This window comes from Struthio camelus, chromosome 11, assembly GCF_040807025.1.
Source record: "Struthio camelus isolate bStrCam1 chromosome 11, bStrCam1.hap1, whole genome shotgun sequence".
Taxonomy (NCBI): domain Eukaryota; kingdom Metazoa; phylum Chordata; class Aves; order Struthioniformes; family Struthionidae; genus Struthio; species Struthio camelus.
Genome location: NC_090952.1, coordinates 22,935,515 through 22,959,835, shown reverse-complemented (window position 1 = coordinate 22,959,835; position 24,321 = coordinate 22,935,515). Strand labels below are relative to the sequence as shown.

The window sequence follows — 24,321 nt, the reverse complement described above, 5'->3', positions numbered from 1 at the left end:
AATAACAGACTGTAGAGCCACGCTTCTGAAAGTCTGTCTGAACTAGCTGTGAACTAGTGATCAAATGGGGCTGGTAACTTCAATGAGTAACTTGTGGCAATTTCAGCCTCTTACTCTTGTTGGTGCAGTTCTTCAGTGAAATTTTTTTTTTTTGGTACCAGAACGCTAATTCTAACTTTACAATTCTAGGCAATAGACAACATAGTCTAAATTTTCAGAATTAACTGTACAGAGTTAACACCTGGTGAATAAACTAAGAAGTTCTGCTGAACTTCATGCCAGTCAGGAGATTTGGTGGCCGGACAATGAATGTACAGTCCACGAGACAAGCTGGTGGAGGACAAGGTTTGGGGGTCAGAAAGAATCATTACTTGTACAGCCCTCATATGAAATGTTTGGAGGGGGAGACAGGAGAGGATGAAAGCTACTTTTGAAGGTGAAAGTTGCTGAATGATTTTTAGGTATCCCTGTGAAGGATTTAAGACAAATCAAAGTTGTCTGCGGAAATCGTAGTGCAAAATAAGTCTATATCAGACACCGTTATGGTAAGGGACAAAGAACTCTGTGCTAAATACATTAAAGAAGATGAGAGAGACAAATTCCAAAGGAAACGAGGATGTGTTCATAAAGTGTGTTTAACAAAGCTGAAGTTTAAAGTCGACTGTAGTATGTCGGGAATATCTTGCAGTAATGGCATGGTTGTTTTTCAGCCTGCATTTGGAAGCTGCAGGCACCTGCATACCACGTCATGGAAAGATGAGGCTTAGTGAAGCCCCAGAAGTCACAGAGTTGAAGGTAGAAGGCATGGATAGGAGACATCAGCAAACCTGAGACATTCTTTGAGAAGGTCAAGAGATTAAAAAAAAAATTTAAGGCAAGAGAGAAGTTTAACATCCAGGGTTGACACCAAGCTTAGGCAGTAATGTTGAATGGAAGGTTTGTGGAAGAGATCTTATGTGTTTATTCCCTCTCAGAGGTGGCAACAAACTTCAACTTGTTTTTATTCATTAATATTTAATTTCTTTATAGGAAAAGAATAATATTAAATGGGCTTCCAGATGGGACTACATTTTGGAGTCCATGCCACATACCAATATCCAGTGGTTTAGGTAAGACTTGCATTTATTAAATGACTAACTTTTGCAAGGGAGCACAAAAATTTCTTATCTATGCTTGTAGGGATATGTAACTTCTGCTGTGGTTAAAGAAAAAAAAAAAGTCTGTTAGTTTTCAGGCCAGTAAACTGTCTTGTTTCCATATGTGGAATAACTTTTATCAGTCTTGGTTCTCTTGGGAGCAGCTGTAGTATTGCCTTTCACCAAAGGAATGCACCATTAGTATCCAAAAGGAAAGCAACCTCCATGGTTTTACTTTATCATCTCTATTCTGCAGAAATTTTGAGATGTTGTTGCTCTTCAGTATTCTTATTGTTACTGACTGACTTTCTCCAGCTGCCAAATGAGAGTTACATATGTACACTGGCTGTTTTATACTAAATGGCTGCTTACAGTAAAAAGAAGGGTTTATTTTAAAAGAAAAAGATATTTATCAAAAGTGCTCACTTATTTCCCTCTGTACCACACAAATGGTAAGTTTACAGTTTGTTATGTAGAAATTCTAGCATTTGGCAATATAAAGTGTTTGAAAAGGGTAATCTGTTAAATATATATCCACAAAATACTAAATGACATGGTGTAGATTTGATGAGTTCATAGGTATAAAATCTACTTGACAAAGTCTGCTTTGAGAGCCTTAGCTTTTTCACCAAGAAAATTACTTTTGACCTAAGTTATCAGTGTGTGGGATTTTTGATAATTTTTACCTACAGCGGTGAAGAAACAGAAGAGCTTGACTGTGGTACGGTGTTAATTTCCAAGAGATTCTCAGCAAGCATCTATCTTTTACATGCAGCTAACATTCGGAGGCCAAATTCACTTCTAGGGACTATTTGTGCCTTTTTTCCTGTTTCTTTTTTGTTGTTGTTGCCCCCCCCCCCCCCCAAACCGGTGTTGTGTGTGTGTGTGGTGTTTTTTTTTTTTTTTTTAATCTTGCCTTTGTGCCCTCTCTTCTTATGGAACTTTGGTCCTCCTCTTATGTACTGAACATCCTCGCTTTATTCATAATATATCATCTTTGTGACATCGTAAACCAACAGCAGAACACTTTCCATTATTATCATTGCTTCATGATATACGGCCCAGACTCGTGTGATTAGACCCATTTAATTTAATGGCACTGTTTATCTCGGAGTTTGCAAGCTTTGACTCTGTCAGCTTTCATTTCAAATTGTGCTCCATATTGTACATCACTACATTCACTCCAGGATTGTTCTGGAAGCTAGTGTTTAGGAGAGCATTTTAAATATATAATAAATAGAGTGTGTAACCTAGCAGTGCTTGACATGGAAAATGAAGACATGCAAATGTAACTGTCTTGAGAATAAACAGTACATCATAAAATAGGTCTGATGGAATGTCTTACATGAAATCTGAGTATCTAAGGCCTCAGACTTTAGCTGTAGATGTGGTATGAGTAAGAGTACATATCCTGAGATCTGAAAAAAATGGATTGAAAGTTTGACTTTCTCTTTATCTACAGTATAATGAATTCCCTCGTAATTGTTCTCTTCTTATCTGGCATGGTGGCTATGATCATTCTGAGGACTCTTCATAAAGATATTGCAAGATACAACCAGATTGACTCTTCTGTGAGTAAGACTTGCAGCTTTTACCTGAGCACTTTCTCTAGCAAAATGATGTCTATCAATTTGTTTTGACTATGATATAAAGAAATATATAACTCTTAAAAATTGGATACATGTGAAAAGATTTGTGAGTTGAAAATATCTTTACTACTCTTTCATCTTTTGTAATGGCAATAATGTATTTGTACGTCTGACAGTTCTTTAGCCTAATTGTTGAACTTGTAGTATGGAAGGACAGACTTCAGGTTTATGAAGTGTGTGGGATGATTCACAAAAGCTTTTTGATAGTGAACAAACTCATATTTATAAGTGCAAGTGCCTTTATTCCATGGTCTCTACCAACGTCTCTACCAACTTTTTTTTTTTTATATTTGCACAGTATAACAACAGCCAAGATACACCACAGGCACCTGAAAGTTGAGGGACAGAGTTTTGGTAGTGGTTCAGTATGCTACTATCAGCTACCTGTCCAGACCTGATCTTGGCAGTCGGGGTGTTATTTATGACAGCCTGGGATTACACACAAGATTTCTTGTCAGTGCAGCGCAGTTTTGAAGTCGTATTACATGGCCTTAGCATGGGAGCTGCACTGCAGCTATTGCAGAGATGTCTATAGCTTAGAAAAGAAAAGCTTTGCTACCGCTTTGACATGTTTTTGTCTTTAAAATTGCATTTTAAAGTCTAAACAACCAACCTTGTGAAGAGCATAGATATTTTTATTGGTAATTATGTCTTCTCCCCTCCCCATAAGGGATCCGACTTAAAACTACTGCAGGCAGATAGTGCCCCCATCTTAATGAAGCTGTGTCAAGAAGCTCAGTTGTTGTAATTTTTCCAATGTATAATTTTTACATAGTGTCTGTGTAAATGAATTTTTTTTAAAATACAATTCTCTTGGTAGCATCTGCATCAAACTGAGGGTGGCCTATCTGTCTTTACATAGTGACTGAAGCTTGTTGCCCTGTGGTTGAACCTGTTGCTAGGTCTTTTGAAATATGTACTCCTTAAAAATGGAAAGGGGACAAGTCCCTACAGTGACTTGCTGCCTTGGTGCAAGAGAACATAATTAACTCTGATTAGAAAGACTTGACCAGTACACTGTGAGTAAAAGACTGAGTAAAAATGGATTCTTTCTAATTGGTTTAAGTGGTATCTGCAAGCCAAAGATGAGAAATAACGTCAAATACTGCAAAGGCTTGAACTTCTATTGGTGTTCCTGTCTATCTAGTTAAAGAAATACTTTAAAATGCACAAAAATGTTTCATATTGAAACTAAAACATCTGAAAATATTCTTATTCTTTTTTTTTGATATTTAACATCCTTTGTTAATGCAAATCCAGACAGTAATTAAAGTGGGAGAATTTTTCCACATCCTTTAACTGATCACTTTTGTGAAGCTCCTCTTTGATCTCTCAATTAAATTATGTTCACTATCTTATACTATGTTGTCTTTATTAGTTGGTCATTCTTAATGTAATAAAGACCATGACTTGTAGGAGCTTGATTAGTTTTTATTGGTAACAGTGGGGATAGGTGTGACTTTGAACCTCCCCCCGCCCCCCCCAAAAAAAAAAACACCCCTCCCCCCCCACTCCTTTCTGGTTTCCTGCCAGTTTTAAGAGCCTTAAGATCTATTGCATGTAGTTCAAGGATTTTGATTTACAAATCTGTGAAATGATTGTGCGAAAAAAGAGCAGGGTTGAGGAAGCTACATTGAGACAAATTACTATCTCACACTTGGGGAAAGTTGGTGATTTCACTTGAAAACAAATAGATGCATGAGCATCATGCCTAAATATGATCTTAGTATGCATGTTTAAAGTTTAGTTAATACTAGCTGGCTTTTAGCATAACATAAACTTAGTGAGGGATACATTAATAAAGTGTTGAGAGCTTACAAGATTACATTTAAGATTTTATGACTAAGAGAAGATTTCTGAATGAAGAGACTACATGTTAATCTCTTAAAGATTATGACTATTTGAGTGTGGGAGGCTTAAGTCTTTAAAATATTTTGAAAACTAGTCTAAATTGATGGATAAGATGAGTACTGCAGGTGTGCAATAATTGCTGGGCAGTTGGTATTAAATGTCTGGTACTTGTACCGACAAGACTTCCATTATAAACAATGCACTGGCTCTGGTACACCTCTATCAAAATTTGCATCCTTTAAAAATGTGTTAGCAAAACTCTCGTCGTGTTACAGGTATCTTTTCAAAAGTGTATTGTATTATCTCTATATTCACATTTACAAAATGGCGTTCTTTATTTTGCCTAGCTGGTGATGAAGATTGAAGATAAAATGACATTAAAAAAAAAAAAATCACTAAAAACTACCCCTGTTACAAGATATGCTTTAATCATACAAATAATATGAAATTAGAGGTTGGAAAATTTATTTATAATTTTTTAATAGCAGTGATTTCTAGCATATTCGCCAAGAGAAGTATTTTAGATTTTCCTAAAATATTTTTGTCACTGTAAAAGGAAGCTTCTTACTTGGATTAGTTATGCAATTTTTATCCCTATCTTTAAACTCTGAAGGTTAACAGTATAAAATACTGTCTAATTCTCTAAACAAAAATCTGGAAAAAAACTCTTGACTCTTAGCTGTTGGACATGTAATGGAAGGGTTTATTAAAGATTCAGTCTTGAGAAGAGCACTCTGGCCCATGGACCCATAGAAGGTAAATCAAGAGTCTCAATCTGTCCAGCTTGATTCCTTTTAAAAAAAAAATTTACTATGCAGTTGTACGTTTTAAAGTTTGTGTTAAAACCATATGTGTTTTTTGGGGGTAGTTCTGTTTGTTTGTTTTGAGAGTGCATTTACCAGATTAGTTGCTAATAGGAAATCTAATTCCAACTTCTTTACTGGTTAAACCATTCCATGTTTGTACGCTTACCTCATTCTGCCAGGAACCAAAATGCTAAGCATTTATTTATTTTGGCATTCACCATTTTGTAAACAAATAAGAATTTGCTTCTGGTGGTAATCTTTTGAATTCTTTTTTTCTTCACTTAAATCTGGAAAGTCTTTCTACTATCCTAACTCAAAAACTTTTTCATCTTCTGAAGTTGAACTAATTGGTGTATTATAGGAAAGTTTGGGGGCCATGGTTTGTTTTTGTTTTTTTGAATGCTTCTTAACAAAACTAAGTATTTCTTTCCTGGAAAAGTACGTGAGTGTTGGAATTAGTGTAGTCTCTTCATGCCTAGATTCCTGGTACCAGCTCTTTGGCAGACATAGTTTTTATCAAAGTTGCATGATCGCATGATTAGGGGACTAATTTAACTTTCTTATATTAATACATATCAGACTTATGAGAGAGATTTCTTGTCAACAAAGTGCAAGCAGAGGTACCAACATAGGGAAGAAAAAGATACAAGATTTAAAAAAAAAAAAAAAAAAAAAAAAAGAAATTGGAGAATCTGTCGTAAGTTAAGCTACTCTGTGTCATTTGCCAGTTTGGTCGGTCTTCCTTCGTGCCCCATTTCTTGTGTGCTGTAATTCTAGTGTTAAACAGTCCACTGACCTACACACAACAAACTACACACACTGAAACCTGCAGCTTTTAACTGTGTGAGCAAAAGTGTGGTATTCATGGTTTTTTTCTTGTTGGGGGGAGGTGTTTTGTTTTGAGCAAGTTCATAGAAAAGCTTTATTCTTCAGCAGTGGTTCCTTAATGCTGCTGCACTGAGGATCTCCCCGCTCCATCCATTCTCCTCTCAGCAGTGGGGCAAGGAATGCTTAGTGATTTGTAGGGAGCAAACTTTCTTCTGGAGCGGAGGGAACAGACCACTTCATTCTTTTTCAGTGTTGTCATTGAGACTGATATGTTTTGTAATGGAAGCAAGAAAAGATAAATGTTTGAACCAGATTGAAATGCTATAATCCAAGTTAAATTAAGTGAAATGCTTTGTTTCAGTTTATATTTAGAGTTATGTTTCATGGTCTTGACTAATTACATCGTTTGTTTCTTTTCCTCACTCTAAAAGATGAAGATTTTCATGATAAATTCTGCCTTTTTCTTTCAGTGAACCATTAGGGGGTTATAAAATCAATGAGTGATGAATCAATGTAATTAGTCTGTCTTTGGAACAAAATTGAAAGTTAATCAAACTCTTAATATGTATTTCCCATCTTGCTTGTATTAAATTCACTAGAGCATTATGTATCTTTGCTAATGACACTGTTGGTTTTATACAGGAAGATGCACAAGAGGAATTTGGCTGGAAGCTGGTTCATGGAGATGTTTTTAGACCTCCAAGGAAGGGAATGTTACTATCTGTCTTTTTGGGTCAAGGAACGCAAATTTTCATTATGACATTTATTACTTTATGTAAGTAACTTTAGCTTATTAAGGTGATGTGTATAGAATAATAGCATAAGAGCACTGCGTAAGCATTATGCAAGAAATGATAGAAGCTTTCTTTTGGAAGTGAAGTCCTTCCTGTTACAAAGGAAAACATTAATGCTATTCCATAACAATAATCTGGTTTCAGTAATGTATTAAGTGGTAATGTTTAGAATGTGGTGTATGGACTAATTCAGGTTCTTCAGAATTGTAGAAATGAAACTTTGCTGTTAAAAGCTTCTTTTAAAAAAACAAAAACAAAGTTTTTCTCATGCTGTAAATTATCCCAGGATCCAATAATACAAGTTCAAAGACATCTAATCGAAGCTTTAATGTTTTCAGAACACTTTCTATCTAATACATTTGACACAACAGCCTGCAGCTATATAGAAATAAGAGCTAGAATGCATGCTGGTGAAATGATACTGATACAACACTGAGATAAGGTAGTGAGCTTGCCGTGAGTAGCTAGATACATGTGTGATGTTGTAACCTGCCACAATCAGTGTCTTGTTATATGTTATCTGTTAATGTCCCTGTTCCTTTTCTTACTGTACAGTAAAATTGGGAAGTATGCTGATACTTATGTACAAAGGAAGACTCTTTCAAACTGCACTTTTTTCTTTTTCTAGTCAGTATCGTCTTTCAGTGCTACCCCAGAATCTCTTTTTTTTCTATTCATTATGTGATACTATAGGATTAATATAAACCTAACCTTTTGTTTCTTGGTAGACTTGTCTTTTGTTATAGGTCAGAGCTCTTTGTAACTTACTTTCAACTGCAATTGTCTCCTGTGCCACCAGAGCGATATAGAAAGGAAGGCGAATCCTTTTTCTGTTAAAAGGAAACTTCCCCCTAGAGCTCACTGACAAACTTTTCTAAGAATCTCTCCAAGTTAGCCTCCTCAATTAGTTCAGACTCAGGCAACCTTCCTTTAATAGAGAGGTTTATTTTCAAGATAGCACGTTCTTGAGGGTAGGTGTTACCCATCGTAGTGACCGAGAGCCTTTTTTTGGAATTTCAAGCAAATTCCAAAATCCGTACTCTTAAGATGTTTTATCTTCACACTGATTCCTACCCTAAACAAACAAACAACCAACTTAGATTTGTCAAAGTTTTTGATTTCTCTAGACCTACTGTACTTGGATGTCCTTTATGCCACGTGGTAAACTTCTGTTACATAATGTGTATGAGTTGTGACCATATGACCATATATGTTTACAGGAGCACTGTAGGATCTCAAAAGTAAATTTTTCATCAGGAAATTTGGTTCAAGCTCATTGTTCAGCCCTCTGTGGGGTTTTGTTTTTCAGTCTTTTAGCTACAAGAAACTTTCCTCTTAAAAGACAAAATGGAAATAACATAGTCCTTTCTTATGAATAAGGCATTGAGATTAGGGGTACGCTCGTAAGAGGGCTTACACGTATCATCTTCATTTGAATATCTGCCAGTGAGAGTGATAAATCTATATAGTGGTATATGTTACCGGGGAATTTGACAAGTGTTGAGAAATGACTAAATTTTTTTTGTATCTTTAGTTCTAGCCTGCCTTGGTTTTCTTTCTCCTGCCAACCGTGGTGCTTTGATGACCTGTGCAGTTGTATTGTGGGTCTTACTGGGAACTCCAGCTGGTTATGTGTCTGCTAGAATGTACAAGAGTAAGTATAAACATTTGTTTAATATGATACAGCAGGTTAAATTCAGAATTGCTGGGCTTAATATAAGCCTCAGACTGGAGCTGATGTCTCAGATAGCAAATCTGCTCCTTGTTGTCTAACTAAAACAGTTGGAAAAAGTGCTCAACTTGAAATTGTTTTTACTTTTTCCCCTCAGCGTTTAGAGGCGAGAAGTGGAAGACAAATGTTTTGCTTACAGCTCTGCTTTGCCCTGGGTTAGTATTGTTTCCCCTCTTCCTCCCCCCGCCCTTTGTTCTTCAGTATAAATTAATCTGATGTGGAAGGGAGGGGAAAAGAGTGAATTGTTGCTATGGTACTTGTTTGTGGGGTTATTTTCTTCGTTGTTCTCCTAACTGCTGTACCTTCCATGTGTAGCCTATCTTTTGAACATAAATGACACCGGATTCTGATATTTGGAACACTGTACTCCAGAACATAGCTTCTTAGCATCCTGTTTGTTTTATAATCGGCTATGGGGTTGGGAGGAATGATGCGTCCTTCTCTTGTAAGGTAGCATCGCAGCCTTTGAGAACCAGTGCGCTAGAACATTGGGTATAACGATGGGGTAATTTTAATTCAGTACCACAGCACTGAGTCTGCTCTAGATAATCCTGTCTTAACTATTAATAGGAAGGGTCAGTTCGTTAAGTGGTATGTAGTTCTGCAGTAACTTTAGCATGTCTGTAGTGCTTTTCTGTAAACAGGGAGATGTCCTATTCTCAAAGTTGGTCGCAACATATGTAGAGTTCAGCCTGGAGAGTAACGTGGGAGATGTGGGTTTAATGGGGATATCTAAACGGCAGTTACTGTTTCTCAGCAAGATAATTTAGTTAGTGCTACGCTCTGTTCTGTGTCTGTTGCTGCTAAGTTAACAATTTTAAAACAGCATGGTTATCTCTTTGCCTGCAATGACATTAATACTGACAGCCCTGTAGGCAGAACCTCTATCACCTTAGTTATAGCATCAGTGTTTTCTCCTGCCTAACTTACTGAAAAGGATATAGGAAGCATCAATTAAAAAAAACAATGTTGAAGAAAATAGCTATATGCTGTTATACCAGAAAACATCCTTAAAGGTGGTGAAAGACTGTTGCTTATGAAATGTAACATGGGGGCTCTGTATGGCTTATAAATGAATAGGAAAATCTCCTTCAGAAAGCTTGCAAATCTGGGGATTTTTTTTTTGTCTTGAGATATGACTATTCTAAAATGTAAATGTATTTTGTTGGAATTTGTGTTAAAGGTAACTTAAAGTCCTCTAATGCAGACAGCTGCTCTTTGGAAAGGTCATTTTCCCTGTATGCTTGAAGGCCAAAAGAAGTAGACCACAGCAGCCTGGTCCTTTCAGTGCTTTGAGTCCAGTTTTGGGCCACTTCCATAAACTTTTTTCTGGATTTCTATAACGTTTAGTTTTCAGAGCTTAAAGACATCTAGCTTATGAGGCCTACTTCAGTGGCAAAGTCAGGATATAGAGATGGTGAGCTGCATGGAGCATCTTATCGTAACCCATAAGTTATCGGTACAGAAATAACTTCTGAGTGTGATGTGCTGCTTTTGGTGATCTTGGAATTCTTGTTAGTGACCTGTTGCAAAATGTTGCTTAGGAAGGCTTATCTTCAACAATATAGCTCTATTTTTAATAGATAATAAATCTTAATCCAAACCAGGTAATAATTTGGAGAAGCTTAGTATGCTTCCAGGTGAGAATAATGCAGAGATTCTCTTAAGCTGGTTGCAACTTTTTGTAAATGTAGGCAGTGTCCTGTTTCTGAGATTGGTATAGTGTTTATCATAGAGTTTACAGCCAACACTTGTGCTTGGGAAAGGTTGATAGCTCTCCTACCTTTCATTCTCTCATAGCTCTCATAACCTTTCATGAGAATGAGGTCAGTGTGGAAACGGGGAAAGAAGCTAATTTCTTCTGCAAACCTTCCATATTTCTAGGTTGTAACCTTGGGTATGTGAAGCTATCCCTTGACATATGTCCTTGGCAAAGGTTGCAGAAAAGATTATAAATCACTTCTTAAGGTATTTCTGCCAAAAAGTAGAATGGATAAAACATGACCTAGTTTTCAGTAAAATAGAATTTGATCAAATGAAAGGTAATGTATTTGATAACAGTTGAGTATTGTATTTCTGTGTGGAAATCTTATTTCTAAGCAAAATGTACTCCAGTCTCCCTGCTGTCACTTAGACACTTTCTTGAAGGGAAGAAAATACTTATCTGTGGACAAAATATCGTGTTGATCATTTAAACTCCCAAAGAAATTTAGTTTCACAGAGGGAGTAAAGAGATTGGGGATGGTAAAATAGGAACAGATGTCTTGATTACACGATGCTAGTTCAGTGAATTTGCATAATATCATAAACAGCCAAAGGCAGTTATGGTCTCAGTAGACTGATGGGAGTTCATATGTGGAACGTTGTTTTTTCCTAACTTTGGAGGGGGGTAATTGAGGTCTGTGTTATAAGCATGGGCAGATTATAAAGATTAGCAAGACTTTTAAAATTGTTTGAAAAAATAAAAGTCAACTCAAGATGCTTACGTGAGAAATAGCTTGGGTGTGTTTATTTTAGAAGTTTATTCCCTGAAATAGTTTTGGCAGGTGTTAGGCCTCTCTAAGGAGAAAAGGAGCCTGCCTGTTGCTCTGATCTCCCCACCTTTATTTATTTTCTTAATTAAATATAATAAGAGTATGTGTGGGCTCTTGCAGGCAGTGTAAGTTCTGCCTCAGGAATGCTTTTCTAAAAAAACAAAAACAAAACCCGGAGAATGATGAGGGTGGGTAGAGACCTTTCCTGAGACTGACTCTTTTCTGTTGCATCTTTGAATGCATGAGTAATGGAAATTCAAGCAGATTTTTACGCGGGGCTCCCTTGCAGTGCGTTGTGCTTTGTTTTCAGAATGGGATGTTTGAAATCTTCATCGTATTTTTTGGAGCTGTTTTCTAGTATTTCCCAGGATGTTTAGAAAACCAAGCAGGTGCACTTAGCTGAGGAAGGCAGAATTGGGCTGGAGACATGCCATAACTGTCTGATAAATCTTGAAGTTTTTAGATACATATATGTATCTTGAATAATTTTTAGAAGCTTTACGTGCTCGAATGGTGAGTGGAGCTGGATGTGGATTCAGTTTGAAGGGCGCGTGCACGTTATTAGAGAAGAGAAGAACTCGGGTTTACAACGCTACTCTTGAGAGATTAAGAATTGCTGGGTAGCTTGTGCCTCTCATGCATTTTGAGGAAGTGGAAGGCTTCTTGCTGACTGAAGCCAGTAAATACTGTCCTAAAAATAGCTTAGGTTCAGCTCCACCAGGCGCTTACAGGCTTACTAACTGAATCAGTTCCTGCTGAAACTCATGCCGTCTTTATTTGAATCTTCCGAAGGTGTGGACTGTGTAACTGTGTAATTACATGAAATGTTAATACAAAGATTCTTCTCGTATGGAAGAGCTTTCTTTAGTCCATCCCTCTGGAGCCATGCTGCTATGACACAAACCATAGCATGGTATATGTTTATTGCAAGACTGGTTTGTGGACTGCTAAATACTAGATTTTGCTATGACTGAATGTATTTTGCAGAAAGAACGTTCTGATTAGAAAGCAGCTATGTGAAGGAATTAAATGACTGTCCATGATGGGAAAGGTGATTCAGATAAGAGGAGTTTTTAGCACACTTTATATACATTTTTAGAGTATAATTTTTTTCTGTTACTTTTTTGGTTTTACGTGTAGAGTCTTTATCTAAATAGTGGCTTTACCACCGATACTTGAATTTAGAGGCATTGGGTTTAGCAAGCATTTCTACACTAACTGCATGATGAGACCTTCGCCTAGTGAGTTACTGCTGAGACTGTCCAGGACTATTACAGAATGAAAGAGGACGAGAAGCTACGTTTTTCTGATACAGATTCTTTACAGATTCATGTTTTTAATACTAAATTTTATTTTTTTTCTGAATATTCCAATATCTTTTCTGATCTCTTTTCAGGATTGTCTTTGCTGACTTCTTTGTTATGAATCTTATTCTGTGGGTGAAAGGATCCTCAGCTGCCATCCCTTTTGGCACTTTGGTTGCTATCCTAGCCATGTGGTTTGGAATTTCAGTCCCTTTAACCTTTGTCGGTGCATATTTTGGCTTCAAAGAGAAGGTAGGGCTCTTTGAATACAATTTTGAAATATACTTCTCCTCTGCAGTTGAGACATTGAATCTCTAAGCCTACAAGTATTGGTTTCGTTGAAATGTCTATGACCCTATGATTGTAAAATGATGTTTCAGTTTCTCATGATTTTTAAACTGAAACTGAGTATAGTCTCATAATGTCATACTAAACCCTGTTCTGAACATGCATTCAGAATAAGAATTTGATAGTCTTCTAGCAATCTTGCTTGCTCTATTTGTACTTCAGTAGTTTGAGGTAAAGCCAGACAATTAAGAAAAAGAAGAAGAAAAAAAAACACAGTATGGATGGAACAGATTTTTCCTTCGTGTTCTGATTTGCTTAATGACCAATAGTTGGAGGGTCAAAAATATGTATTTTTTTCCTAATGATGGATAGCAGGTTTGCAGTTCTTTGGCTTGATAATTTTTTTTCCTTGTGATGGTTTATGGATGAAAATAACAGGAGAGTTAGGCTTAGGTACTTAATACCTGGGGAAAGTAATTTATGATGAAATAATTTCTCTTTTAATCATATTAATTTCTTTCAAAGCCTATTGAACATCCAGTTCGTACAAACCAGATTCCTCGCCAGATTCCGGAACAGTCCTTTTTCACGAAGCCATTGCCTGGCATCATAATGGGTGGCATCTTGCCCTTTGGCTGTATTTTTATTCAGCTTTTTTTCATTCTGAATAGCATCTGGTGAGTATCACTGTTTTTGTTCTAATTAGGCTGATTTGATGATAAACACACAGTGAGCTTGGACATCCCAAAACAATGAATATGAGATATAAACCAATTCTTAAAATTTTTGATCTTGTTGCAGACTTTTGTGAAGTCTCCAGAATCTGTGTGTGTATTCCTATGCTTAGAAAATATAAATCTAGTTTTTCCTATTGACAGCTGTGAAGTGTGAAATTAGAATGCTGTTGTCTTGTTTTATCTTTCAGGCTCTGAACAGCACAAACATGCTGTTGTGCTTAGGTGAAACCTAATCTGTTATGGAACTATATTATGATTTATGAAACTAATATGATATAGCTGCTTCAGCTGTTAAATCAGGTCAAGGTTTTGGGATTCTATGTTGTGCAAAACAAAAAAACAAAAAACAAAAACAAAACAAACCCCAAAACACCCATATCACTCGTCAGTCTTGTCAAAGCCTAGTCAAGCATATACTTTCAGAATTAAATGAATGCAATCTTTCATAATTTTCACAATGTAAATATGAAATATGTAATATTTTCTTAACGTGCCAGTTCTTTTGACGAGGTATGTTTTGTCTATGTTGAAATTGCTAACAGAACAATTTTCTGAATAAATTTTTAAATACAAAAATTTTTAGCCTTTTTGCCTTAGTCTCAAAGTAAAATAGTAACTGTGTATATAACTATGCTAGAAAACATAATCAGCTGACAAAGAGGTACACTGTGGACTTTTGTAGTTGAAAGTATTGAATTCCTGAACTATTTCTCATGACTTCTCCTGCAGATGGCTAGCAAGGAGGGAATGTGCAACTTATGCTCCTTCTGGCAAGTCTTATGTTGCTGTAATTGTTACCTTCATCAGTCAGTAAAATTGCCCTGGTTGCTTCTCTCGTCTGAGAGCAACTAGATTAAAAATAAATTCAAGGGAAATGTTTGTATTTAGTTATTTTTGTGAGTATTTGGTTAACCTTTGGACTGGAATAAGACTTGACCTGTGGATAGAGTTGGAGTGGAGAAGCACCTGACTGGATGTAGTGAGGTGCTGCAAAGACACCTGGAAAATTTAGCTGCTCTAGTAGAAAGGAAGCGTATGTTGTAACTAGGGAAGGAGTATAGGTGATGCAAGAGTCAGGGAAACTTAAGGTCCTTTCCACAGTAAGACTTGAAATGGTAGAAGCATCTCTGATGGAAACTGTCCATAGCTGTTCTCCATGAAAACCTCATAGAAGCTTATTTCCTGAGAAGTACAGTTGAGGACTTCTAGCGTTATTCTGTGGATGCATGTTTACAAAGTAAATGCAGACAAGAATAAAAAATTTTTCAGAATCTGCCAGAAGTGGTATTAAAAAGAAAAGCTGTCCCCCCACCCCCACATGCCAGCCTCTCTTTCTCTCTTTTTTTAAATTAGCTTAACTTTTGGCCATGTAAAACTGTAAACTAACTCGGAGAACTTCAGCCAAAAATGATACTGTTGTTTTTTTATTTTAGGTCTCATCAGATGTACTACATGTTTGGTTTCCTCTTCCTAGTTTTTATAATTCTTCTAATTACCTGTTCTGAAGCTACAGTTTTGCTGTGCTACTTCCATTTGTGTGCAGAGGTAAAACACACAGTTTTGACAAAATTACCACTTTTAGCTGTAAGATGTTAGGGGTGAAAGTAATTGAAGTATTCACAAGAACTTCTGTGCTATGCTGGGCACCGTAAATTGGTTATTTTGTCAGTATCTATACATCAGTTGTTTACACCCTCGACATGCTTTACGCTAGCTGCTCTTCTGAAACATACCTTTTACTTTAAAAAGTTCTTATAGTTTTTCCCACTAGTACTATAGCTAACTGTATAAACTCTTAGTATGTTTCTAGAGGTAATTGGACATCAGCATTAACCTCGTGGTGGTACTGTTTCTGTTCGTTAAGTAGCCCGAGTGAGGAAACTGCTACAAAGGCTTGCTTTGTGCAAAACTTCAGACTTTGCTTGATGCTATTATTTGGCATGGTCATAGAAAACCATGCATGTGAAAGGGGGAAGATGTTTCAAGTTGACTTTTGGGGGGTTTGTTTTTTGATTTCTTGTTCTTTGTTTAATGTTGTTGTTTGGATGCTGCAGGAGAGGAGGGAGGCAAAACATGATTTATCTTTTATTTTCTTTATGGGGTCTTTTACTGAATGGTTTATTATTTCTTTCAGGATTATCATTGGTGGTGGAGATCATTCTTAACGAGCAGCTTTACAGCTGTATATCTCTTTATCTATGCAGTTCATTACTTCTTCTCTAAACTCCAGATAACGGGCACTGCTAGCACCATTTTATACTTTGGTTATACATTGATCATGGTCTTGATTTTCTTCCTTTTCACAGGTAAGTAAAGCAGTTGCTGTGAAAATGCAGGGGTTTCAGTATTTGACTTCTGCTTTTGCGTATTTTGTAGCTGGAGTGAAATAACAAATGTTAGGTGAAATTTAAAACATCTGAAATATTAAATATCACTTATCAGTCTCCTGACAGTTATTTTTGTGATTTGTGAAACCACGCATCACAGCAAGATATTTTTTGAGGTTTTTTGTCTAACCTGAAATTACTTTTATAATGTAATTAATTTTCCTCTATTGCATATTATAATAGCAGTGAGTTCAAACCATGATATTTTCAAAATTCCCACCTTGTTCACTTTGATAGCAGGGGTTCTTTACTTTATTCTGGATTTCATAATCAGTTCTAGAAGCTCTATAGTTAGAGACATTGTACTTGGCATATGGGGAATAAAAGATGTTTTCAACTATCACTCATTACCGAGTGAAGCAGGATGGTACTTGAAAGATATGCCTCTTCACAATAGTGAAATCTAGCACTGTTAGAGAGAGTTGGTCTTTACCTGCTGAATTGTGGTACCACTTAATGACAGGAACGTACCTTAACTGTAGGAATGTCTTAGAAGTTGAACTACCAAAAATGGAAAGTCATATTTCAAACTGACTTCTGATGTTACTCAAGCAGACTATGCCTCTTCTGCATAATTTGTCCAATATTCATAAGCATTCGACTCAAACTATAATTTTGAGGTGGAATGTGGGACACCTGTATCAGATTTACCATGTATAAGGTGAAATTAGAAGCCTTATGCATAGCCAGGAGCATCTCATGTTGCTGTTCATTGTGCCAAGGCTGTATATGTAGTTTTAGTACTTTCAAGATGCTAAATGGAATGATATATAGCAGATCTGACTTCATGTATTAAAGTGGTGGAAATGCCTAGTACATATACAGTAAGTTATTCATAAAACCAACCTTTGCATTTGTTCCTAAGATCTGTAATGAAGGATCTCTGTGTGGATGGCATAATGGTTCAGGATGTTGCTTCTGAATATCTTCTACCTGCTTTTTGAAACTTGCTGTAAATATTTTGTGTTGGCTTCATGGAATGCATCATTTAGCTAGCCTTTAACTGCAACAAGGGGGTTAAAATAACTAATAAAAACAAAGATACTAGCATCAGACTTATAAAGCTTTCCAGTTCAGCAGTGAGAAGGACCTCTTTCATCTTTTTGCCTCTAAAATTGAATGAACGCGTGACAAAAAAAAGCGTTGTTCATACTAAAATACTGAAGACTATTACTGCATGTGTTTGAGCAAAGCAAATATACTGTAAAGTTTATATTTAATAACAGTAACTAGGATTTGTTGCTAGATTTTTATTCTTGTTTGTTATTTAGACTTGTGTTTGTGTGTATATCAAAAAATTTTTTAAAATACGTGTTTGGTAGTTTTCACTGTCTTTAAAATACGAAAAACAGGAAAGGTTTAGTTCTTCTAATTCTTAGTTACTAGAAGGCAAAAATAGAATTTGGCATATTGCCAGTTAAATGTGCACTTTAATCCTGGCAAAACAGATAAGCTCCAGATGTCCTCTATTATGTATATATTGATATTTACTATGTTAATTTTTATAATTTTTATATATATTAAATCTGCAGTAAAGAATATTTAATTGTTTTTAAACTACAGTGATATGTTAATGCTTGTCTGGGTTTTAGCATAGGCCAGCTGCTGTTCTGCCAGTTCCAATTTCACTTACAAGATGCAAATTGGTAGAATTAAAAATATCCTTTTCATGTATAAAACAATAATTGAAGTTGTCATGGCAGCTGCTGGAATGATATTAAAAGCTTCAGATGTGCTGATGCTGGAGTTCTTGATGTGGAGGTTCGCGAGGCCCGAAAAGTACAATAATAAACTGTGCCACTTACTTTTTCAGGCTTTTTTAATAGAAGTACATTCATGTTGGTTATGCTTTACTTACATATTTACAGTTCGTGAAGAAAGCTGCTATGTGGTCATTTTATTTATTTTTTTAGTTGAATCAAATACCTTCTGTCTTTCCAGTGATTAGCTGTGTGCATTATATAATAAACCTTGCTGATGTGGAATGCTGTGATAAATTTCATCCCCCTGTTTAGTTTGACAGTTGGTGCTGAGATGTGAGCTACTATAGCTAGACGATTCAAGCAAAGTTAGATGTTTTCTGCTTTGTATTGTAGAATATTCCTTACTTTGAAAAGTAAAGCACTTACTTTGAAAAAGCACTTACTTTGAAAAGTAAAGGTTCAGTCCTTCCCAAGTTTGTGGAGGTGAGGGAGTTTACTTAAACATAACTCTACATACTGCCTGCGGTAATAGCTTTCTTCCTGTATGTATGTATGCTCCCAAAACTGGGACCTTGATCTGTTCCAGTTAAGTTAGCAGTAGGTATTTTGTTTTTCAGTGTTCTTGCATATTAGGTCTCAGCAACTGTGACAGAAATATAAAGGGCAGCATTAATACCTCCTACACAGCAGCATGTTGTGTTACTGTGGATATTACAAAAGAGATCATAACGAATAACTAAATAGGAACTGAATGCTTTCATGGCAACAGTGACAATAATATAATCTGACTGGTGAAATTTAACAATTAGCATGCGTGCTCAAATGAGACGATTTTAATGTACAAAGTGTAGTTATTTTTTCAAAAAGTACTCAGTCTGGTTGAACAGGGATAGTTACATGATTACACGCATTTCATGCTAGAGGATAAAAAAAAATGCTGAATGTCATCAAAGCATGGTGCTTTACAGTGACCTCTATTTTTGAACATCACTTTCACTCGTGAGATAATGCCATTTTCAAAATTGAGTTTTGATCTTCTGGGTAGATTGTGTTTAGAATCTGAGATTCTGAAGCACCCACCACTGTGCAGTGATTGAAAGCAGTATGATACAGAGAGCTTTTAAGGCACATAAGAAGTATCAGCCAAGCGCAGAGTGCTTTTCTGTTTGCTTTCTTACAATCTGTTCGTGCTTTGAATTCTTTTTTTCCTTCATTAAACAATCAAGCTAGAAGACATGAGTAGAATAGAACAGTCTGCTTAAAGTATTTTGGTATTACTCTGTGATAATCTTGTTTTTAATACTGAATTCAAATTAAACTAGTTTAGTAGTAACTTTTTTTACCCAGTTAGATGCTAGCCTGCGATCTTCTTTCTGTATACTAGAAAACTGTTGCTGAGTGGTGGTATAGGTTACAGAGCAGAGTATTCAACAATACAGGAACTGGAGGACAAAAGATCAAGAAACAATTGAGATATCAGTGTCTCCCTAAGAAGGATAAAGGGATATGTTGGATGTATTTTGCTTCTTGACTAGAGAAATTACTCAAGACACCTTGACTGCCAGGTTCTTTTTTTTTTTTTTTTTATAACAGCTCCCACAAAAATGATTTTTTAGATGTGCCCCTCTAGAATGAGGATTGATATACAGTGGGTGGCAGTGCACTATGATGACATCAGTTTCCTAGACTACTAGGGGTTATTTAAAAAGGCAGAATCTTAAAATATCACTCAGTTGGGAAAAGTAAAGATTTGCTGCCCTCCCCCCAGCAAATTCTTAAATGCATGTCCTTCAAATGCTCTTTCATACAACCTAAGCTGTATGGTGGTTAGGATCCATTAAAGTAAACATTAGCCTAAAAATTCATTCATAATGTTGGATTTAAAAAAAAAAAAAATCTCATCAGATTTTACAGCCTCTTTAGGGCAATTGCTGTCAGACTTGCTGTCTTGGTGCTGTGTTGTTTGATAGAGATGTGCTTATTAAAGCTGTAAAAACCTTATAATGGAATGAGGTGTAGACTATCAAAATAATTTTAGAGTTCAATTCTTTGAACCAATGTTTCTTGAAAGCACTTACTGTTAGAATTTGTTTAATGGATTTTTAAAAAAGGTCTGGTGAATGTCTGTTTTCTGTCTGTGTTCACTACTGTGAAGCAGTAAGGCAGAGAGGTAGGCTCCTTGCTGATTGTGCCTCAAGACTTTGGTTTCAGTTTGAATGCTGAAAGAAACAAATGTCATGAGAAGGATCCTTGGGTGGTTACAACTTATCTAAACAGTCCTGCTGTTCTAAGGAGGTAGATGATTCTTAAATTTGGTAAGGAAAAGGGCTCAAGAGCTGAGTATGCTCTTCAAGAAAACACACTTTGAAAACCTTGCCATTTCAGATGACAAAGCAGTATTTTAAATAGTGCAACTAGCAATGGCAATTTTAATGGGTAAAGTTACAGTTGAGGGAAACTGTGATAATATTCTTATCTGCAATTTAAAACTGGCCTTAGAGTAGTTAAATGAGGAATCTGAGAACCTGCAGTATGAGTCAGCACTGGCTTAATATTCAGTGTGCTGATGCTTTTCTGCATGAAGTGCTAAAGTTTGGAATAGGAGATTTGGAACAAATGGCAAATTTGCAAATTGATCTAAAATGCAGAAAACTTATTCTGGCTAGGATTTTCAAAGGAGCTAAATTAGGTCAGACTTATTCTTCTCCTTTCCCAATCCTTACTCATTTGCAGATCCCTTTCAGATTGGGATATGTACTCCTGCACAGGAAACTCCTGCTTTTTGACTGAATTACCTTTTGTGGACCTCTTGGAAGCAGTTCGTGGAATCCCAATCCGCCTGCAGATCTGAGGTGGAAAAAACACTGAATTTCAGTGGAGCCAGGCGCTGTATTCCCTCTTCCGCCCCCGAGGTGGATTTTCAACCTGGCTGTGACTCTGCCAGCATCTTTCAAACCATTCTGATCTTTTTAGTGCAGAATATACTATTAGGAGGGGTACTTCGGCCACATAATGGGATTCTTAGTTTGGTGCCCTTTTTCAAAGTTTCTAGTCCGTAGAGCTGTCCACATCCAGAATTTGTAGGACACATTTGTTTTTGGGAGGGAAGAAGGCATTACCGTACTGGTAAACCCTAACTTGCAGATGTGTGAATAAAACACTGCCAAAGTAAAAACAGAAGGAAACTCTTCTGACAGAGATGGCAGTGACTACATGAGGCTGTACTGAACAGGCTCTTTTTAGGAGGGATGCTGAAAATCAGTGTTACTGAAACCTGTGAAAATCTGTTTGTAGATGAAACGCCCATTCAGAGCCTGAAGTCTGCAGATTCTGCCATGAATGAGGCCATGTAATAGAAAGCTGCTGTGTCAGAAAGATTCAAAGTGACAAGGATTGGAGGAAAACACTGTGGTTTTAGAGTATATTCCTGTATTAAGTTATAGCGTGATCAGAAAAGTGTGCTGTAATTCTCATGTTAAAGTTGCAATTTTTACCTTATGATATTGCAATTTTGTTGAAGAACAGCAGATAGATTTTAAAGATACCTCATCTGTTAAGCATTAGGAAGAAACACTTTTCAAAGGCTTAAAAGGCTCAAAGTGGGCTGTATTATACAAACTAGAAAGCAGGTGCTGAGAACCATTATCAGGAAAAAAACATGAGGGTGAGGCTAAGAGTAACAATGCTGATATTGGAGTATCGGACACAGTAGGAAGGAGGGAGAATTGACCGTAAACTGTAAAGACTTAGTGTTGCCAAGCCTACAGAGGAATTAAATTCCTTCTGTGGTTGGTGTCTGATCTTCTATCGACAGCAGTAAATCTGCTGTCTCCTACTGTTTCAGAGATAACTGCAAACTCAGAGGGAAAGGATAATCTGTGGTGCATAATAGTAGGCTGTCAAAAAGCCTTTAGCCCCAAATATACATGGCAGCACGAAGGACATGAGAAGTGACATATAGATAATCAGCATCCAAAGATAGGTTTCTCAATTACCAAATGTGCAGATGTGCTCTGAAGGACAGAAAATGTAATGAATGAAGAAAAGGCAAATGCTTAATAGAGAACCTCACAAAGAAAGAGGAGTGAGTGAAAAAAGTTGGAGCTGATATTGAACATGGGCTGTACAAACAGAAAACTATGCGTGTAGATCTGATGGTGCTGAATGCACGATCTTGCAAGAGGCTAGTGTAGCTGGTAAAGGCTGTCACACGGCTGTGTCTTTGAGAGCTACTTCAGCCAAAACTGACACCTTCCTTTTTTAGCTGGTCAGGCTTAACATTTGTGTCACAATTTACCCACAGGTAAAAGCATGTGGAACAATGTGTCACTCTCCTTAGAGAGGCTTAAGACTTAATTATTTTTATGAAAGCTATCGTCTCCTTGAGTACCAAGTTCTTAAGGAAATTCAAATAAATGCAACGGACAACATCTTTTGCAATTGTATAATAGTGACTATTGGGGGAAAACCACAGACTCATTCTTCAGCTTAAAAACAAAAAAAAGCTGATATAGGCTATTCTCTTCATGTCGCTTCCTCATCTTCCTCGTTTTTATCTTTCCTCGTTTCCATCCTCTTCCTCTGTACTGTGGTAAGTCAAGCCATAGGACTTCACATATGGCCAAAGTGCCTTCAGAAGTTGTTCCCCCCCACCCCCCATACTGTTGGGTTGGATGACTGCAGAACTGGATTAGTAAGAAACCAAGGAAGGCTATGCCAAGCCAGATCCAGGTCTGCTACCCCAACACCCTGTCAAACTGCAGTATGCCCCGGGGCAGGTATGAGAACAGGGGCAGGTATGTAGAGGTACTTTCTCCCAGCTTCCCAGCAGCTGCAGCTCAAGGTATTCTGAGCACTTGAAATAATATCTCTGTAATTAATAGCCTTTGGATTTCTTTGTTCATGAATTCGTGCAATCCTCTAAACCAGTGTACATTTTTAGTATCTACAGCGACCTATGGCAAGAAAATCCACAACTTGAATATGTATTATACAAGATTATTTGTTTTGGTTTGAGCCTGTCACTGCTAGTTTCATGTGATGCTTGCTCCCAGCTGCTACAGTGCTCAGAGCATAGCTGCAGCAAAAGGAAGTAACAGGATGTACAGAGCAAGGAGGTCACTGTTCTTGAGTATTATGTCCACATAGATAGAACAGGATGAACAGAGGAACAGGCCACATGACTTTTCCCAAGGTCATATTCGATGGCATAACTCATAGCTGGCTTTGAAATAACTGTAATCTAAAAAACCCTGAATGATTTCAGGTAGGTGTTGACTTTGCATGTGTATGAAAGTCAGTTTCTTAAATGGTGCTTGTGTGCTTGCTGGTGGTGTTATAGCAGCGTGTTTGATCATTACCTTCAGTGGTTTAAATATACATCATGCAGTTTGGTCCTAAGAGTCATCTTTGATCTAAATCAATAACTTAGCCTAGGGATGAATGTGTGTTGTTTAAATTTAACAAGTGCTATTATTCGGGATAGTTAGCTGGATTACAATGTTATGCTCTGTCCTGCTGTGAAATACTTAAGATTTTTCTCTCAGAGCAAATTGGAAGATAAACTAACCATTTTAACTTTCTCATTTTAGGGACTATTGGATTTTTTGCCTGCTTCTGGTTTGTAAGTAAGATATACAGTGTTGTGAAAGTGGACTGAAGAATTTCAAAGTGTCTTTTGAACATATCTCCCTTGCTGTTTGATAATTTTTACCATGTCTTGAGAAACATACTGCATAATTATTCTAATTTGTAAAAGCTGAAGAGCAGATTACAGCATAAAATACATGTTTTTATGGAAGGGGATGGCACCACTGGAAAAATGTTTACATTAGTATACTCATTGAACAGATTAATTCTAACCATTCTGAAAATTGTATCCAAAGTTTGATTTAGAACAAATAAAAATTCTGTGAACTAGTTTATTTGAACAACAAGTGCATTATACAGCTCCCAGTTAAGTTTCTTGCGTTTTGTTTGTTTGTGTTTTGGGGTTTTTTTTTTTGTTTCCTCTTCTGGTCACCAGTTATACCATCATAGGACTGTCAAGTAAATCTTATGTAAAATGTGAATTTTTTAACTTAACTATGATTGTACATATTATCCCGCACCTTCTTTACAACTAGTTTTTCTTCTTACAATTGTACATGCATTTAGTGTAATGTAGACTTTATTAAAAATGTCAGTACTTTTTTTTTTTGTTCAAATAAACCTGCACAATTCCCACTGACTTGTCTCCTTTCCTGTTAATTAGGCCTTCACTAGTTGAATACAGATTGCACAAGTTTGGCTAGTTCAGGAGCAGCCAGCTGATAGCTCTCAAGTCTCATACTGCTAATAAGCAGTTTGGGTACGACTTCCACCTATTAGCTGCCCTGTGTGGCTGGAAATTATCTGTGCTGGCACAGGGACCTGTTGGTAACTGGAATCCATGGCTGCAGAACTGGCAGAGACTTCTGAAGCTACTGCTGCTGTTACCTGTGCCTCAGCTGTGCACTTACTCTAACTTTCCCCAAAATATTGTTGCTGGGCAAGAACATCTGCCAAAGAGCAAAAACCTTCCCCTTCTGTAA

The 24,321-nt window shown here is 36.7% G+C and overlaps 1 protein-coding gene across 1 annotated transcript in view; it reads left to right on the top strand.

Moving 5' to 3' along the window:
• LOC104150615 (transmembrane 9 superfamily member 2) overlaps nucleotides 1-23,978 on the top strand; it is a 35,026-nt gene extending 11,048 nt beyond the window's left edge. The window contains exons 8-17 of the mRNA XM_068957096.1: nucleotides 1,030-1,109; nucleotides 2,599-2,707; nucleotides 6,913-7,045; nucleotides 8,599-8,718; nucleotides 8,894-8,951; nucleotides 12,727-12,886; nucleotides 13,448-13,599; nucleotides 15,093-15,204; nucleotides 15,794-15,965; nucleotides 23,341-23,978. Coding sequence (XP_068813197.1) covers nucleotides 1,030-1,109; nucleotides 2,599-2,707; nucleotides 6,913-7,045; nucleotides 8,599-8,718; nucleotides 8,894-8,951; nucleotides 12,727-12,886; nucleotides 13,448-13,599; nucleotides 15,093-15,204; nucleotides 15,794-15,965; nucleotides 23,341-23,408 — 1,164 coding nt within the window. The 3' untranslated portion in view covers nucleotides 23,409-23,978. The remainder of the gene's footprint in view (nucleotides 1-1,029; nucleotides 1,110-2,598; nucleotides 2,708-6,912; nucleotides 7,046-8,598; nucleotides 8,719-8,893; nucleotides 8,952-12,726; nucleotides 12,887-13,447; nucleotides 13,600-15,092; nucleotides 15,205-15,793; nucleotides 15,966-23,340) is intronic.
• Nucleotides 23,979-24,321: the final 343 nt, after the last annotated feature.